Raw genomic sequence first — 18,776 nt, forward strand, 5'->3', positions numbered from 1 at the left:
TTCTGTGATGGTGGACACAGATCGGAGATTGATGGGACGTATAGGATCTGGCTGGCAGTTTCGGAGCCAAAGAATTTGGTGTCACCGATTCCCTTGAGGGTCATGAGTGACCCACTGTCGGTGGTGATAGATTATTTATCCCCTTGGTGCCTCAATTGCACGTTTCTTAAGTCCTTGGTCATATGGTGAGTGGCCCCGGAGTCAACAATCCATGGTTGGTTGTTTAGGGAGGTAAGTAGAGAGTGTGTACCTGTCTCGCTGGAGGCGTTGGGATCGGAAGAGACGATAGTCATTCCGGCGGTCTTCTCCTTCTCCTGCGTGCCCGGCTTGTGAAGTCCGAGCCCTTTGAGAAGTTCAGCCATAATTTCGACAGTGAGTGGGGTTCCAGCAGTGTGGGTCTGAGCCGTGCGAGGTCCGCTTGGGTCAGGCTCGGCCTTTTCTCGCATACGATCCGGTCTGCCATGAATAAACCGACAGGTCTCATGCGAATGGCCTGATTTTTTGCAGTGAGAGCATTTGAGCCTTTTTCCCTTGTCCCAGTTGGTGCCGCTGTTGTTGGCATTCGGCTCCCCATATTTGGAGCGAGGCTTGGAGCCCCTATGATCGGAGTAGAAGGCAAATTTTTCTGGGTCGTCTTTGGCTTCTCTTGTATCGCCTATCGGATTCATGACTTTGCGTCAGGCCTCCTCTCGCATTATGGTGGCACAGACAAAATTCAAGGATGGGAGGTTGCGAGTCATAAGGATCTGACTCCTCAGACCTTCGTATTCGGGTCCAAGCACGATGAGGATATGAAAGACGCGCTCTTGCTCTTTCAGTTTGGCCACGTCTCTGGGGTCGTTGGTGGTGACCTGGTATGAGTCGAGCTCATCCCAAAGACTCCGGATGTGACCCAAGAACTCGCTGAAGGAGGTGTTGTCTGGTTTTTTTGCGTCACAGATTTCTTTGGTGAACTGGTACATCCGAGCTATGTTGTATTGTTCCCCGTAGAGCTCCTTGGCGGCTCTCCAAATGTCTTCGGCTGATTCAAGGAATAAAAAACCATCTGCGATTTTGGGTTCCATGGAGCTTAAGAGCCAGGACATGACCAGATGATTACCAAATTCCCATTCCTCATACTTGGGATCGGTAATTTCTGGTTTGATCTTTTTGCCGTTTATGAAGCCAAGTTTCGATCTGCTGCTCAAGTATAATGTTGCGGCTTTGGACCATGGCAAGTAGTTGAAGCCATTCAACAAGCTGGTGGTGATTCTGAGATTAGGAGTTACCTGTTTATGGATGACGATTCTTTGAGCAAGAGCCTCCATATTCGTTGATGAGCCTTCGCGGTTTTGGTTCGCCATTGATAGGGAGCGGGGTTAGCTGTAGCAGCGTTGGGTCTGGTCGAAAGGATCATGCTCTGATACCATAAAAGCGTAAGAGAGAGCGCAAAGAGTAACTTATGAGGACTGGATCATGTACGTGGTTCGACTGATATCAGCCTACATCCACAGGAACTCCTACCAAATCTCATTATAAGCTTTCATAAAATGGTACACGCTCTTGATGGGTTTATATACACAGCAGCCATAACTCCAAAATAGGAAAACTATATCAGCTACAGGAAAGCACCGAAACAGAAGGGAGTCGTTGTGGCCATTCTGGTAGATGTTGGTCATCCATGCGGATGTATAGGAGGTTACCATTATCCAACAATGAGACGTTAGGGGATCTCCAACAATATGGAAGGTTACCATTCTGGTGGGATCCGTCAGGACTAACGATGCTTATCCTCAACACAGACTGATGGGTACCTGATAACCATGATATCTTGAAACAACAAAGATACTCGTGAGTGCAGGGAGAATCGTCCCCTCAAGTGCAGGAAATGAAAGAACGTTGTCCTAGAGTATGGCGAAACCCATACAAATATGATAGAGGTTATTTATTATAGAGAAGTAACAAAATAAGTAGATCACAATTGCTTCTACTGCAAATCAATAAACAAGAAATTGCAAACTAAAATAGTGATCGAAATCTGATCAAATGATTTAGAAAATCTGAATCCAATTCAATTTTACACTTGTCATGAACATTGAACACACAAAAAAAGATACCCATGTCTTGCTCCAAATGAGAGAGAGAGAGAGCACAAAAAAGTTCCCCAAATTCAAAAGCGAGAGCCGTGTTCTCCCAAATTCAAAAGAGAGGGTTCAACAGAGGGTGAAAGAGAGAGAGTTGTCTTCCCGCAAATTCAACAGAGAGGGTCCCATCACCTCACATTGGCGTGCTCATCCATGGCTCAATAGGGGTCTCTCTCTTGGTGGTGGCGTTGGTCGTGTGGGTCGTCATAGAGCTACTGTTGCTGGTGAGAAGAAAGCAATGGAGAGGTTCTCGACATGGTCGATGCTCAGAGAGAGAGAGAGAGAGAGAGAGAGAGAGAGAGAGAGAGAGAGAGAGAGAGACTGCAACTGTGACATAGGAGAGAGATGGGTGTGGTATTGTTTTGGTGGCGCAAATTGCGGCTGAGCCAACAAAACCTTATTTTTGTCTAGTCCACAGTTCCTAAGCCAACAAAGTCTCTTTTACCATGGCCATATAAGCGCCAAAAAAAACTCTTTTATCGTGGCGCTACCGCAAGGGTGCCAACAAAATCCATATTTCTTACAAACCTCCTTGTTAGAAAATGCAAATCCTATTGGATCTCTATTTGTTAGGATTGATTCATACCCTATCCTTACCATTGACAATGAAAATACATCACTCAGGCTCTGTTTGTATTACGTTCACTTTAGTGATTGGGGTAATGGAGGTTTGAACGGGGAATTGGAGGGAAGATGGTAAGGGAAACTAGTGAGAAAGATGGATTGGCGAGGGAGAATTGGAATTAGTTAGGAGGGAGTGGGGTTGGTTTGAAAGGTAACTATGGATGTTTTTTAAGATGTTAGGTTGTGGTTGTTTTTTTTTTTGTTTTGTTTTGAAAGGCAAGCTGGAGTTAGGCATACCCCATCAGTTATTATTCAACGTACCACCATAGGGAGACATGCACTTATAGATCCTACCAACCATGCTGAGACCCCTTTGGTTGTGATTGTGGTTGTTAGAAAAGATAATCTCTAGAAGTTAAGGGGTTTAAGCCTTAACTAACTAGAGCTTATCCCATTTAGATAAAGTAAACCCTCAAGAATGGAATGATCAAGGAATTACTCTCAATTTGCATTAAGCAATGGACTCAATTTTGAATTGAATTTGAAACACCCTTGACAAGTTTCAAAGGCAATTCATATAAAATTAGAGCCTTGTAGGGGTATTTTTTACTCTGAGAGACCTAGTCATTTCAACCTAAGTTGACCTATGTGAGACTCATATTAATCTCTTGCACTTTGACTAGGTTTTGTCCAAGGTAAGGTTTTAAAATAATTTTGTAGAGTGAGGTGATTTGAAAAGTAAAAAATAAGGTTTTAAAGAAAAAGTATTTTTTCAAAGCCACCTCACAGCCCCTAACTCTTGCAGTGGGCTCATAATGAGCCCACTTAAAGGTTGTGAACCCCTTTTGCTGCCCCTTATAGCTCATTCAAAAAATTAAAAAAAGAAACAAGAAAAAAATAGTTAATACCACATTTTTTGGGGACAATGCATGCATAACATGGTCTACATGCATTGGCAGCAAGAGGTTGCTACTCCCATTTGGGAGTAGAGGTTGTGCCACCCAACTAACCAATTCATTTAGAGTATTAAAAAAAATACATAAAGAAGAAAAAAAAGGGTTAGTCAAAGAGAAAATGATGAGAGTGGATGCGTGTTTGGCATAGAGAGAAGAAAAAATGAGGGGGGTCATCCAGCTCCCTCTCACTTTCTTCTCATTCTCTTCCCTATCACATCTCTCTCTCTTTCATACACTCTCACAGTTTTGGGCATTTAAAGCATTTAGATTGGGATGGTATCACTTTTCAAGTAATCGAATTTGTTGGTGGAGCTGAGGAGACCAACCAACTAGAGAGTTTGAGTGGAAGAAGATTTTGAAGCACCTAGCCTAGAGGAGAAGGCCAAGTTAACCTCGGGAGGAGAACCGTCAAGGAGTCACATTATAAGGTGTGTCTAGAAGCACCTAGGGATTATACTTGTTAGATTTTTGCGAAATAAGATGTCGCGATATCCAGGAGACTGGATGAGCTAGAGAGACTTCGTCTTAGAAACCCTCACTACGCTCACAGAGACAATGCATAATCAAACTCAGATACAAACCCAAGCAAAGCTACAGATAGCACAGGGAGTGTCACATAAGAAATTTATGGACCTCAATCCCCTTTTCTTTATAGGAAAATCAGACCTAGAGCATGCAGAGTTTTGGCTTTAAGAGATTGAAGGAATCTTCGAAATCCTTATCGTACCAGACGAGAAGAAGACACTTTTTTGGTTAAGCCCTAAAGGATAGAGTAACTTGTCACCTTGAGTGACTATTTACTCGCCTTGAGAGCGAGCTTGCACCAACCTTGTGAGCTTGTGTTGAGTTGTTGATAGACTTCTTCTCAGTTGGAGGTGGCGTGTTACTATTATGGGTTTCGCTTTGGTCCCTAGGGTGGACCAGTCCTCAACCACGGTGGCGCAGAGGACACAAACTTTTTTATGTTGTTGGAGGTTCAGCTACGTACCCTAACGATAGTGTACTATGACTTTTTCAAGAAAAAGAATTCCTTCATGAAGGATTTTGTACCTTGGTACTAACGAATCGAGTTCTTATGAGGTTTAAAAATAAAAATATTTAAATCACTCATGGATGGATATATACCCCCATGTAGATTGGCAAGCATATAGGATGGATATATACCCCCATGTAGATTGGCAAGCCTATAGCGACTCGTGGCAGTAATGTTCTCGTAGAGATAATAATGAAAGTGAAAACTTAAGTAAATTTAGGTGTGTATTGATAGAGAGCAAAAGATGAACCTAAATGAATATATATATATATATATATATATATATATATATATATATATATATATATGCATGCATTTAGGTTCTCAAGTTAGAGGTCTTCTCAAGTCAAATCTCATAGAGAGTCAGGGTTTGAGACTCATTGTTAGCCATAGACTTAGTTGGAGTCTAGTTTGACTTGGTGACCCGCCATTGTTCGCTATTGCATAGTGGGTGATCGTATTACCTACCGAGACTTGTGGTTTGTCTCACCCCTACTTATTTTTCTTTTTTCAGGAGTAGACTGGCTTAGCGATATATACATATAACTAGAGTGTTTTTGGAGCTGGATCATGAACCCTTCTTTTTCTGGGAGTGCTCTATGTTTTGGGTTTTCATCAAAATTGCAATTGAATGTAATGATGTAAGGAATTATTGATAGTTCACCCCAAAATATTGTAATCAATCATTGTATGCATCAATGAAATGAATATTTTGTTAAAAAAGTTTTTCCTTATATATTGCTAGAAAATATTTGCAAAAGATTCTAAAATAATATTTAAAAATAAATAAATATTTGATTTCCTGTTGTGTGCTATATTCAAAAATAAAATTAGCTCAATTTTTAGGAGTGGGCATCAAAATCTTGGTATTGGTTTTGTTGTTTGAAAAGAAAAACCTAGGACAAGAATGGTCAAAAGGTTGCAACTAAAGTATGGATATGGTTATAATTTTTTGTAAGGGTCCATTAGTTATTTTGACGTATGGTTTGGTTTATTTTCTTGACCAACTCAAAATTTGGGAAGGCCGTATATTTATTAGGAATAGGTTTGGCGCTCCTTGGAAAATTAACCATGAAAAATTCATAAAAAGGACTTCAATAGTGCTAGATTTGGTACTTTATATATGCTAACAATGTTGTGAGAGGCTTACGCCTCAGTACCTGAAGCGTACGCCTCAGAGGCGAAGCGCAAGCTCAAGGTACTGAGGCGCTGTATGAGGCCTTTGCAGGCTTGAAGCACACACTTCACATGGGTGAAGTGCATGCCTCACATCGAGGCGCGCTTCGCTTCTAAGGCGTGCACTTCATGTACAACCCACGAAAATGAAAAACACAGGGGGGGAGGGTTTCTTTTAAACCTTCATTCTCCCCCCCCTTTCCCTTTTCGTGCCTCCCCCAAACCTCTTTAAAAATCGTAGAGGGGAGGGATAGCTTTCTCAAAATCTTAGCCTGCACCTCCCTCCTCCTCGTCTCTCGCTCCCAGCACCGATGACCTTGCGTTTGACGCCTCTCAGGGGAGCCGATGTCGCCTCCTTCCACGTGTTCCGATCAACACCGTCGATGACCTCGAAGGTACGCACCCTCTCTACCTCTGTCCTTTTCTTCTCCTTCTCCCCCCTTTCTTTTATGTTCGTCGGGAGGCCGACAGGGGGGTGGCGGCCCCCTGATGCGCCTCTCCTCTCTCTGCATACGTCGGGGGAGCGGCAGGAGGTCAGCGCCCCCCTGCCGCACCTTCCACCTCTCTCTCCCTTTCTGTTTTTGGCAGGCATGGGCTTGCCCCCTGCAACTTTTGGAATCTTGGCAGGGGAGGGGAAGGTACCTAGAGAAGAGTTTGTCGATAGCAGAAAAGATGATGACACCAACTTCAGCATCGCAAAGAATGGAGAGTTCTTGGGCTTTCTTAAACAACCCTCTCCTCTTCGTTGAGAAGGTCACTTGCCTCGTTGTGATGTTGTCGATCTTCTTTATCTGGATCTTCTCCCGCGCCATTTCAGGAACCACACAAACCCTGGAAATAGAGAAAGCAAACAACCACTCTAGAGAATAATAAACTGTACCTCTTTTCTGAGTTGATTTGAGATTTCTTATTCATTTTCGATATTTATTAGCAGTGATGTCGTACCTCTTTTTTCTTTTCTATAGTTTTTGTTTTCTAGTTTTTTCTTTTCGTTAATTTTTTTAAAAGAGAGGAAGATAAGTGTAAATCAGTAGAGAGAGAGAGGGAGATTTTTATTGTGATGTAGACTGTCCCGTCCGTATTTTCTTCCTTGCTGGCTTGGCAAGAAATGATATAATTACCGATGTACTAGCATTAATGCAACTACTTATCTCTCTTTTTTTTTACAAAACTTTCTTACGATTTCAATTCCTATTATCTTAGATGACATACTTTGTTTAAAATATGTATTGATAAATAAACATATTAAATAAAATAAAAAATAAAAAAACATGAGAAGAGAAGCTTTTGAATTTTTTTTCCTTTACCTTTTTCTAGCATTGATCAAGATAAGCCTGTCTCTTATGAACATAGAGGAAACCAAATCCATCTAATGACTTGAGAGATATGGGTACACATGAAATGGTAGCTACCCATATAAAATTTTCATTAATTTATTAATATTATATATTTTATTATTTTGATCATGAAGCTTACGCTTCAATGCCTCGAGGCTTACGCCTCGCTTCATAACAGGCTCAACGCCTCGCTTCGCCTCATCGCATTTAACAACCTTGTATGCTAATCCAATGCATGGGTCAGGTTGGTCCTAAGCCTGCGAAGATGTAAGTAATTAGTGAGTAGTTCTAAACCTAAATAAATAAGGGAAAATCAATTTTGTTATAGTTGGCAACCAATGTTTTACTGAAAAAGCACTGTTTGGATGACACCCAAAACCAGGTTAAAAACCAGTCGAATAAGGTTTTGTACCCAAAACATGGTTTGGTAGCTGTTTGGGTGCCACTAAACGCGGGTTTTCCAACTTGGTTTATGGGAGTGGGACTGTTTTCTACCCCTTTTCTCCTTTTTTTTCTCTTAACCTATCTCCCTACCCTCATTGTGTCTAACCATTTTCTGGCTAGTGATCGGTCAAAAAATGGTTGGAAGTCTGATTTTTTTTTTCGGTTTTCATGGTTGGTTGGCTGAAAAATGGCTGGCCATGTTTTTTTTCATGCTTTTTTAATGTTTAGGTATGGTCAGCCATTTTCTGGCCAGCCACCGGCTGGGAGATGGCTGGGTCGGTGTCGCCCTTGTCGGGTGGCAGGGGCTGACTGATCATGTTTTTTTTAGTTTTTATTCATGGCTAGTCATTTTTTCGCCAAGTTTCCTGGTTGGTGGCTTGTCTACCAGCCATATTATTTTTTTCTCTTTTTTTTTTTTTTTGATGTTTGGTCACTCAAACAGCCCTAATTTTTTGGATTTTGACAAACCATGTTTGTCAAAAACTAAGTTTTAGTCCTTAGCACCCAAACAGGGCAACTTGTTGGAACTTAAGTGACACTCATTCATGATAATGATGATCAGCTTGATTATGATTAAACTATCTTATAAAATTTTATATTCTACAAATTTGGTGAGCTAATTTTCATTTTTAAAGTAATGGACGACTGTGCAAATCCTTTTCTGTTGTCAGTAGATCCGACCCCATGCATGTGATCTACATGCTCCATCTAGTGGAGATTAGCATTTGGATAATTGGATTCTAAAACTTGAGCATATTTGCAAATTCAGCAGCCATATATGTATCAAAATTCTTAAACTCTAAAGAACATGTTTTTTCATTAAAAAATATGATCAAGGGTTTATTTTTACTAAATGGAGAATGTTGAACACATCTACGGCATCAGATGAAGCCAGCATAACTTACATCAGGATCCAACTGCATCGTACATGCAAATGATTGTAAAACGAAAAGAGCATTAAAAAATTTAGGCTTGACAGCCATGATAAGTATGCAGTAAACATTTCTTTTTGTTTTTGTTTTTTTTATGATTAGAAACCCTCGCCACTTAATGGGCCCGCTCCTCAGAATACCCCAACACGACTCGTTTATTAAACGGGTAACCCGACACGACACAATTAACCCGTTTAATAAATGGGTCGGGTCGACACGACATGATTACACGACACAGCAACCCATTTATTAAACGGGGCAAACGGGTTGGCATGCCCCTAACACGAACATGACCCGTTTAATAAACGGGTTAGGTGGGTCGACCCGTTTACAACACGAACCTGTTTAAGCCAAACCTTAACCCGGCTAAGAAGCGGGTCGGGTCAGATTTTGCAACCCCTAGGTAAACCCCGGGTGCATGAGATTTTGGTGCAGTAAGCATTTTCTTTTGTTACGAGACTTTGGTGCATGGAAGTTGAATTTTATTATCTTTTAGATACCTCTGGTCCTCTACAAATATCAAAATCTCTTTATGTGTGTATATATATATATATATATATATATATAGGTGGGTTTTTATAAAGTTCAAAAAAAAATTAACGGTTTAAACTCTTTATAAATTTTCAAGGTTCCAAATATCATTTTTTCATAAAAAACACATGATTCAGGTGTGGATTTCTTAAATCAACCACGCCAAACACATTTATGGGGTCGAAAATGCTAAAAAAAAAACAAGAAAAACAGAAAAACCCATTTAGCATGTTTCATTTAGCACATACTCATTTCTCTCTCTATATATATATATAGAGAGAGAGAGAGAGAAAGAGAAAGTTATATATGGTTAATATTTGGTGCTGTTGAATACACAGAATTATATGAAACTATCGTCCTATAAGTCACGGGTTTTAAATTTCTTTTGTAGATTAAATCCTATGGATGTGAACGCCATGTTTTGTTCTGTGAAAAATGAGATTTGAATCATATGCTTGTTACACATATTCTTTCAGGTTTTTTAAGGGTTTCAAAAATCAACAGTTCACAATGTATTAAAATTGTATGGCTCAAAAAATTATAATTTTAGATTGAAATAACACGATCCATGGTTTGGGCCTTAGCAAACAAACCATCCTGGATACATCTATGTGGTCAGTTTGTCATAAAACTTGACTGTATGACTTCCAGCTCAACAGTTTCATATAATTTTGTCTTGATAGCACCAAACATTAACTCATATATATACATGAACATAGTTATAGATCCCCAAGATTAAAAATTCAAGAAGATACTAAATATTATGGTACTGTCGATGGTATCCAAGACGAACCCTTCAACTGCACACTGAAGTTAGCTAGCTGGACCTAAAACTCGGTCTGGAGCTTGTAGAAGTTCGTTTATCAATCAAAACAAATGCAGTATGGATTCAAATGTGTTGCATTAGGAACCAGTGTTGTTAGTACCTGTGTGAATTAGGGGTGGCAAAACCTGACACGACCCGCCAACCCGCCTCTTAGGCAGGTTCGGGTTGGGCAAAAATGAACATGTTTAATAAACGGGTCGACCCGCCTAACCCGTTTATTAAACGGGTCGGGTTCATGTTAGGGGTATGCCAACCTGCCAACCCGTTTAATAATCGGGTTAGGTGGGCGGGTCAACCCGCCAACCTGCCAACCCGTTTACCCGATCCAACCAGTTTATTAAGCGGATTGGCGGGTCGTGTCGGGTTACCCGTTTAATAAATGGGTTGGGTTCGTGTTTGCCACAGCCGACCCGTTTAATAAACGGGTCGGGTTCGGGTTGAGGTATGCTGGCCCACCAACCCCACCGGATTGCCACCCCTAGTGTGAATCAGCTGATTCGTATTGTATTGACCAGAAATCACAAAGGGCACAAGGATGATTTGGGTTATTTTTTAAAATTTTCCAAAAATTGTTAAAAATGTTTTTAAGTTTTTTTATATTTTTATGATACACCATTTTCTGGTTGAAAGTTGGCCGATCCGATTCACCTAAATCAGTTTGAAAACAATTCAAGGCCCAATCCGATATTGACAACATTGATGGGAACAAATGTGGTTGAATCCAGTTGGATCCGGGTCGGAAAAGAAAACGAGTAAATAAACATAGTCAGGACATGTTGGAATCAAGTATAACCTGAACCGTTTTACTTTTTCCACATGGAAATCAGTCCATCTTTACCCATTTTAGGTGGATCCAGTACCATAGGACTCAGATCATAACGAGTCTTTAGTCTTGAATATTAGATCCGATCCATTTGCATCATAAACTTGTCAGGCACAAGTTGTGAATGACCGATCAGATGCCAATCCCTGAGTAAGCCTCTGAATTCCAGTAACTTCTTAGTTGGATCTGGTGTTGCAAATTGGGAATTAGATCCAATCTGAATTCATTTACCAATACGGATAAGAGTAAATATTAGGGTCCAAACCAAATCCTGTCTACATTCTTTGGGTATGGACCAATCAACCAAACTAATTTCCACGTCTGTCCGTCTACTTGGATCTATGTCCCCACGGTCATGCTGGGCCAGCGAAGATCCGACCCGTTTTCATTTCCCCAAATGAAAAGCTACTTTCCAATCAGCTCTTTACCCGAATCGGATTCGGCATTACTTGCTAAAGATCCAAAATCCGAATCGGATTCGGACCTGGACTCGGACAAATTGTCCAACACTTCCGGTATTTGAGAAAAGTAGAGGGCTAATTCCCGTCATTAGTGGCACAGGTCAAGCCCCCGCACATCGTTGGCAAGATCTGGAGACTTCTGATTGTGCCGAGGTCCCTCTATCGGACGGTGGTCGACGTCCCAACACAGGCTCGAACGCGATTGGTCGGAAAACAACCCTATGGCTTTCTATTGGTCCACGTCAGCAAAATGAGGCCGAATTTCGCGTCATCGCCCGGATTCGAAATGGTCTCTTCAATCGCGCGTATAAATGAACGCCACGGCCTCCCTCCTTTTCGTCCTTAAAAAAAAGAGAGAGAGAAAGAAAGAGAACGTTCAGATCTCGTTTTGTTCACGCTCTGGGAGTTGAGGCGCCATGGATCCCTCTCGCAGTAACTTGCATTCTCTTTGTTTCGTGGCCGTTTTATCACTAGGTATCGGGCCATTTTTCTCTTTTGATAGTTTGTGATTGTCTTGATCCATAGTTTTTTTTTCTTCTTTTAGCGTACAAGTGTGGAAGTTTTCCCTTGTTTAATGAGAAATCGTAGATCGAGTTATGGTTTCATGATTTGACGAGTTATTTGATGCATGAGCGCTTTTATTTTTGTTTAGAAAATGTGAGATTCGAGTGCTCGGTGAGGTGCTTGTTTAGATTTTATTGTTTTTTTTTATATAATTAGTTTGATCCGAGTTTTGATCATAACTTCTGTTTTAGTGAGGGATTTTCCATGTATTCATTGGTAGCGAGAGTTGGATTGAGTTCAGCTTTATGTTTTGGTTTTCTCTTTTCTATATAGTGCGAGTTTTTGGGGCTTTTTCAGGCTTTCGATTTATTTTCCTTGTCGGCATCATTGGTTTTTTTTTTTTTTCAGATTCTATGTTCTATGTTCTATGTTTCGTTGATTGTTTTTTTTTTCCTGGAATAATATGAAGATCGATCCAGTTCCTGGTTTTTCTTATTTCCTTATTGGCAATTTGCTTGGAAATCTAGGTTAACGCTACAATTATCGACAGAAATAGTTGAGTTTTGCCCTTAGTAATCTACAAATCATGAACTAAAAATTTTCACTCTCGAGTTTCCTTCTTCCTTGGTGAGGTTCACCTGCATGGATTTTGATGTTTGACGTGAGTCAGTATAATTAAGAATGTCACCAGGGTACCGGTACGGGTACGGGTAGAGAGGATAAGCACGGCAATTCCAAAAAATGTGCGTACGGGGATACGACAATATATATATATATATACTAAAAATAAAAAGTTATTAACTGAAAATATAATTATAAATTATAAATAGAATACAATTTGTATGTATGAAAGGTAAAATGGGGATGGCGGTGGACCGGGGCAGGGGACACGGTCTCCACCCCCGCCCCGTTTTAAAATTTGAACCTTCATCCCCGCCTCCATCCCCGCAGGGATGGATTTTAACCTCCATCCCGCCTCCATCCCCGTTTCATGTCCTCCATCCCCAGGGTGAGGCGGGGCAGGGGCCCGTTTTCCCTCGGTCTATAGTCATTCCTTAAAAGATTGGGGACGGGGGAAAGCATAAGTCCATCCCTGCCTCCATCCCTGCACGGGGATAGATTTTAACCTTCATCCCCGCCTTCATCCCTGTTTCATGCAATCATCCCCGGTCCAAACGGGGCGAGGCGGGGCGGGGGCCGTCATCCCCCGGTCCACTGCCATCCCTATCCAGGACATGAGGGCTTGTCTACACTTGTACGGAGGGCAAAATGGAGTGTCCGTGTGAGATATTCCATATACAATAGTAGTCTAAGAGCCAGGTTCATGTGTAGGAGTAACCATGTGATTGACAGCCTTCCATCTTTAAGATGGAAATTGGAGGGCCAAGCAGGTTGTTTTGGTGAAAAAAAAAACGAAATTGTTTTCTTCTTTGAAATGATGTTGGTCATTTGCATATAGCTAGAAATGGTATTGGCATAGCTATTCTTATCATTTCATGGTAGTTTTTGTTATAGGTCATTAGACTAGTTCAAATCGATAGGATTCTGTTATTCTCCTTTTCTTTCGTTCGTTTTTTCTAGGGTAGTTCTATGGTTATTGGACTGGTTTTTAATAGATTTTGCTTTTTCAGATCAAGGATTTTGTCCGTGATACATTTTTTTATCTTTAATTTCAAGTTCCATGAGGATTACTGAACTGTATTTAATTTGTTACGATTTTTTTTCATCAGGATGTCTTTTTGCATTTGCTTTCGCAAAAGAAGAAGCCACTAAGTTGGGAACAGTCATTGGTATCGACCTTGGAACAACATACTCTTGTGTTGGTGTTTATAAGAACGGCCATGTGGAAATCATAGCCAATGACCAAGGAAACAGGATTACTCCATCCTGGGTTGCTTTCACTGACACTGAAAGACTGATCGGTGAGGCTGCTAAGAATCAAGCCGCTGTAAATGCCGAAAGGACCATTTTTGATGTCAAGAGACTGATTGGTAGAAAGTAAGCTATTATTTTTCATATAATATATGCTAAATTAGGTCATAGTGTTAATTTCAACCAAAGCCAGTGTTCAGAAATGCTTGGACGACTACCTACAACTCCCAAAATTTCTGGTAGCGTGGGTTTGCGCACATTGCAGCAGTGATCAAGTTTTTGCTTTTCTCTTGTCCTGCCTGTGAACAGTTTATGAGAACTTGTTCCTGTGTTTGTGTGGCAGGTTTGAGGACAAGGAGGTCCAGAAGGACATGAAACTTTTTCCCTACAAAATTGTGAATAAAGATGGGAAGCCATATATACAAGTAAAAACTAAGGATGGAGAGACAAGGGTATTTAGCCCTGAGGAAATCAGTGCCATGATTCTAATTAAGATGAAGGAGACAGCTGAAGCATTCTTGGGGAAAAAGATTAAGGATGCTGTTGTGACAGTTCCTGGTAAAAAAAAGAAACTCCTTGGTTGGGCTTTTAATATTTCCTGTTTCTTTTGAATCGGATTCCAGAGTTGAGTTGCATTTGAAACTCGCTTACTCAGACCAATATGACTTGATTCCTCTGTTGGTATCCAACCATCAAGGTTTGGATTGATGACATCCACCAGAATTGAGTCTCTGTTCTCCCTCTCTCTTCCTCCTGCTTTTATAAAATACAACTGTTTAGGTTTCTGGCTTAATTCTCGCGCTTTCCTCTCATATTTCCTTTTTCTGTTTCTTTTAGTAGAATCATCTGTTTAGGTTTCTGACTTCTTTCTTACACTTTCTTTCAGCATACTTCAATGATGCACAGAGACAGGCGACCAAGGATGCTGGTGTGATTGCTGGACTTAATGTGGCTCGTATCATTAACGAGCCTACTGCAGCTGCAATTGCCTATGGCCTGGACAAGAAGGGTGGAGAGAAAAACATCCTTGTGTTTGACCTTGGTGGTGGTACTTTCGATGTTAGTGTCTTGACCATTGATAACGGTGTGTTTGAGGTTCTGGCCACGAACGGCGACACACATCTTGGAGGTATGGATGGCCTTGCGTCCTTTTTCTTCTCAATGTATCACTAATATTGATTCAAATACAAAATTTAAAACTTTGATGTGTTGTTCATATGTTTCCTGTTTTATGGTCATTGACACGTAAGTGCTAAATCTGCATGATATACAGGTGAGGATTTCGACCAAAGAATCATGGAGTACTTCATTAAGTTAATCAAGAAGAAACACGGAAAGGACATCAGCAAGGACAACAGGGCTCTTGGGAAACTGAGGAGAGAATGTGAGCGTGCCAAGAGGGCATTGAGCAATCAGCACCAGGTCAGGGTTGAGATTGAGTCTCTGCACGATGGCCTGGACTTCTCTGAGCCATTGACACGTGCTCGTTTCGAGGAGTTGAACAATGACCTCTTCAGGAAGACCATGGGTCCTGTCAAGAAGGCAATGGAGGATGCTGGGTTGGAGAAGCACCAGATTGATGAGATTGTTCTCGTTGGTGGAAGCACTAGGATTCCAAAGGTTCAGCAGCTTCTCAAGGACTTCTTCGATGGAAAAGAGCCCAACAAGGGTGTCAACCCGGATGAAGCTGTCGCCTATGGAGCAGCTGTTCAAGGAAGCATTCTCAGCGGGGAAGGAGGTGAAGAGACCAAAGGTGCTCTCTCTCTCTCTCTCTCTCTCTCTCTCTCTCTCTCTCGAACACATCTATCAGAGGCTATGAAAAGACAAATCTAACAGCAGTTGTTGGGGTGCAGATATTCTTCTTTTGGATGTGACCCCACTCACTCTTGGTATTGAGACCGTTGGTGGGGTAATGACCAAGTTGATTCCGAGAAACACGGTCATCCCAACTAAGAAATCTCAAGTCTTCACTACATACCAGGACCAACAAACCACCGTCTCCATTCAGGTACTGTATGAAGTTCCAGCGAAGAGCTTCTTAACATGTTTTTAAATGTTATGCAATATGATCGTTGCGTGAAAGTTATGTAAAGAGATAGTTGGCTAGATACTTGTTGCACTATTTCATAACTCACTGCTCTTGAAAACTAATCAGCTAGTGATTCTTCCTCGGTTTATTGATTTGTTCTTTCATTTGTTCTGCAGGTATTTGAGGGTGAAAGGAGTCTTACGAAGGACTGCAGGGAGCTTGGAAAATTTGATCTTTCTGGAATCCCACCTGCCCCAAGGTAATACTGTTTGACATCTGTTTCCCTGACTATCATAATTCTCATGTTTATGGCGTTGGTTACGATCTTGTTAAAAATAAATGGATAAATGTGCTTCACTTAGTTCCTTCCTTTTCCTTTTGACGGTTTTCCCCATTGCTCATGGATAATTAAAAGCTTTTTGCATATTTATTTTTTTGTGTTGCTGGAGTCTGTCATTTTCCTGGTTTTTGGTCTTTAAACTACTAGTTTTACATGAAAAACTAAATGTTTGCATCAAAAGTCTTTTGATGCGTCTTTTCCTATTTTTTCTCTTTCCTATGATCGAACTGGCTCTAGCTCATATCCTTTTTTGCTTCATGTCATTCCAATTACCTGAATTTTTGTTAATTATTCTGTGCTATCCAGGGGTGTCCCTCAGATTGAGGTCACATTTGAAATCGATGCCAATGGTATCCTAAACGTGAAGGCAGAGGACAAAGGCACCGGAAAGTCACAAAAGATCACCATTACAAATGACAAGGGGCGACTGAGCCAGGAAGAGATTGAGAAGATGGTCAAGGAAGCTGAGGAGTTTGCAGAGGAAGACAAGAAGGTGAAGGAGAGGATCGATGCCCGCAACAGCTTGGAAACATATGTGTACAACATGAAGAACACCATCAATGACAAGGACAAGCTGGCTGACAAGATTGAGGCCGAGGAGAAGGAGAAGATCGAGGCAGCGGTGAAGGAAGCACTCGAGTGGCTCGATGACAACCAGAGCTCCGAGAAAGAGGACTACGAGGAGAAGCTCAAGGAGGTTGAGGCTGTGTGCAACCCGATCATCTCAAAGGTCTACCAGAGATCTGGCGGGCCCAGTGCTTCTAGTGAAGATGATGACGATGAGTCACACGATGAGCTTTAGATTCTTACATTTTTTTATTTCTCTGCGATTTTGCTTTTCATGACATGGAGAAATTCTAGAGCAAGGCATGAAGGGAGGTGAAAATGGTGATTCCCTTTGTGATGATTTTTGTGAGGAAGTTACTCATTTTTCTCTCGTTCTTTTCTGTGACATTGACTATTACATCTGAGAGTGTAGCTAGATTACTGTTGTTAAATTTCATCTATGTTTTTGTAGCCTCTCTCTCTCTCTCTCTCTCTCTCTCTCTCTCTCTCTCTCTCAGACCTTACACTATATATGCAGCTGGGTCCAAGAGACACTCGGAGGTTACCCAATTGCTTGATCTAAATTTTTTTTCCAGGTAAATGTTATCAACATTGTTATTTTCATTCAAAACCTAGCTGACTTTTATCTTATCAATATCATATTCTCTCATTTTGCCGGTCTGCTTGAATATGGAAAAGAAACGCAAAATGGATCCCCCTTCTGTGCCAACATCTTCTAATCAAATACGTATTATAGACTCATTTCGCTCTACCAGCCAATTGGATTGGTATGTCGGATATCCACCATGAGTCTAATTTTTTTTTTATTGAATCGTTAAAGAAAGACTAGAGTACATTCGAATCTGTTAAATCAAATTATTTTTAGATTCCAATCGCATTCAGATCAGTATTTAATGTTGGTCTAATTAAGTACTGGATCAAAATCCAATGTAATTGTATTTTATTACTTGTTAGTAGCTTGTTTTTTATTCTTTTTTTTTTAATGAATCATGTATTACGACATGTTTGGTATCCAAATTCACCTTATCGGATCTACAATTCTAATATAGATTCAGATTTTGATCTACGGTTTACATGTTGGATTTGGATCTGGCATTATCTGTGCCGACGCCAATCCATTTGCAGCCGTAACCAGGTATGGGTGTAGATGCACAAGCAGAGGTGTCCACACAAGAAGCTCGGGCTCTACCGGAGGTCGCTCATTTAACTCAATGAACCAAGCTAAAGCCTGGTCTTACGGTGGCTGATTTATTTTTTAAAACAAGCTTAACCTTAGGCTGAAGCTTGTATGTAATAAAATTAGGATGCTATAATCTTTGGTAGGGTTGCAAATGGGTCAGTTCCAGGAAGAGAAATTTGCAAAATTTGGCTGTTTGAGATCCGAACTGATCCGACTTTCCAATGTATTTTGGGATCTGAAACCCGACCCGTTTGCATCCCTAATCACTGGGCTCGTTTAAAATGGAGATGGGCTAAGCCAATCAGAAAACCACAATACTGCTAAATAGCTGAGACTTACCAAGCCAACACTCTGATTGAACAGGGATTCGAATTTCACCAACATATCATAACTTGAGATGGTTTTCCTGAGCTCGTGCCATCATTTTTGGCATGTTTGGTTCACTAGACAAACGCGGCCTGGTCATGCCAAGCAGCATTTGTCCAGTACTAGTGAGTCGCACCCCTAGTGGGGTTCCACCATTCCCTGTTGAAAACAAATTGGCAGGCGTCTGTTTGTCAGATCTGAGATGTGCCCCCGCACTCCGTACCAAACGTGGGAAAACACCCATGCAGCTCGGGTGCGTCCTGTGATTCAAACACGCCCTTAGGATACACTTGAATGTGGAACTCTTTGATTTTCTAAAGATGGATTTCCGCATTGGGCCTCACTTTGAGATCTTAACGATCCAGTCCAAATCTCTACTTTTTCAACCAGAAAAGTTGTTTTAATTAATCACAACATTTTTCCATGCCAAGAAAATCCCATAACCAAGATTTGTGACTGTTTCTGGTTGAGGAAATGGGGCTTCTATCATGTAGTAAAGTGAAACTGAGAACGGGTATTTTCAAGCTAGAGATCATCTTGGCCAAGCATTTTTCACCGTGATAACGTGAAAGCAGGTTTGGCGAGGCATGGTCCTGGACAAACAAACGATCCTTTTTTTTTTTTTTTCTGAGAGAGATTGTGTTTTAGGAACCTTAACTTAACCCTTTGTGCCAAAAAGAAACCTAAAGCAACTCAAAGACATTAATTTGTG

The 18,776-nt window shown here is 41.0% G+C and overlaps 2 protein-coding genes across 2 annotated transcripts; one reads left to right on the plus strand and one right to left on the minus strand.

Annotated features, from left to right (window-relative positions):
* Nucleotides 1–677: 677 nt before the first annotated feature.
* Nucleotides 678–1,307, minus strand: LOC149845100 (uncharacterized). Its single transcript, XM_089986990.1, has one exon. It carries the CDS (start codon nucleotides 1,305–1,307, stop codon nucleotides 678–680), a length of 630 nt encoding a protein of 209 aa, XP_089843116.1.
* Nucleotides 1,308–11,542: 10,235 nt separating this feature from the next.
* On the plus strand, nucleotides 11,543–16,968 carry LOC149845101 (luminal-binding protein-like). Its single transcript, XM_089995511.1, has 8 exons — nucleotides 11,543–11,680; nucleotides 13,441–13,708; nucleotides 13,926–14,140; nucleotides 14,469–14,711; nucleotides 14,856–15,335; nucleotides 15,436–15,590; nucleotides 15,788–15,870; nucleotides 16,258–16,968. Exons 1-8 carry the CDS (start codon nucleotides 11,623–11,625, stop codon nucleotides 16,751–16,753), a joined length of 1,998 nt encoding a protein of 665 aa, XP_089851637.1. The 5' UTR covers nucleotides 11,543–11,622; the 3' UTR covers nucleotides 16,754–16,968.
* The last annotated feature ends 1,808 nt before the right edge of the window (nucleotides 16,969–18,776 follow it).

Source organism: Nuphar pumila, chromosome 2 (assembly GCF_984573655.1).
Source record: "Nuphar pumila chromosome 2, dmNupPumi1.hap1.1, whole genome shotgun sequence".
Taxonomy (NCBI): domain Eukaryota; kingdom Viridiplantae; phylum Streptophyta; class Magnoliopsida; order Nymphaeales; family Nymphaeaceae; genus Nuphar; species Nuphar pumila.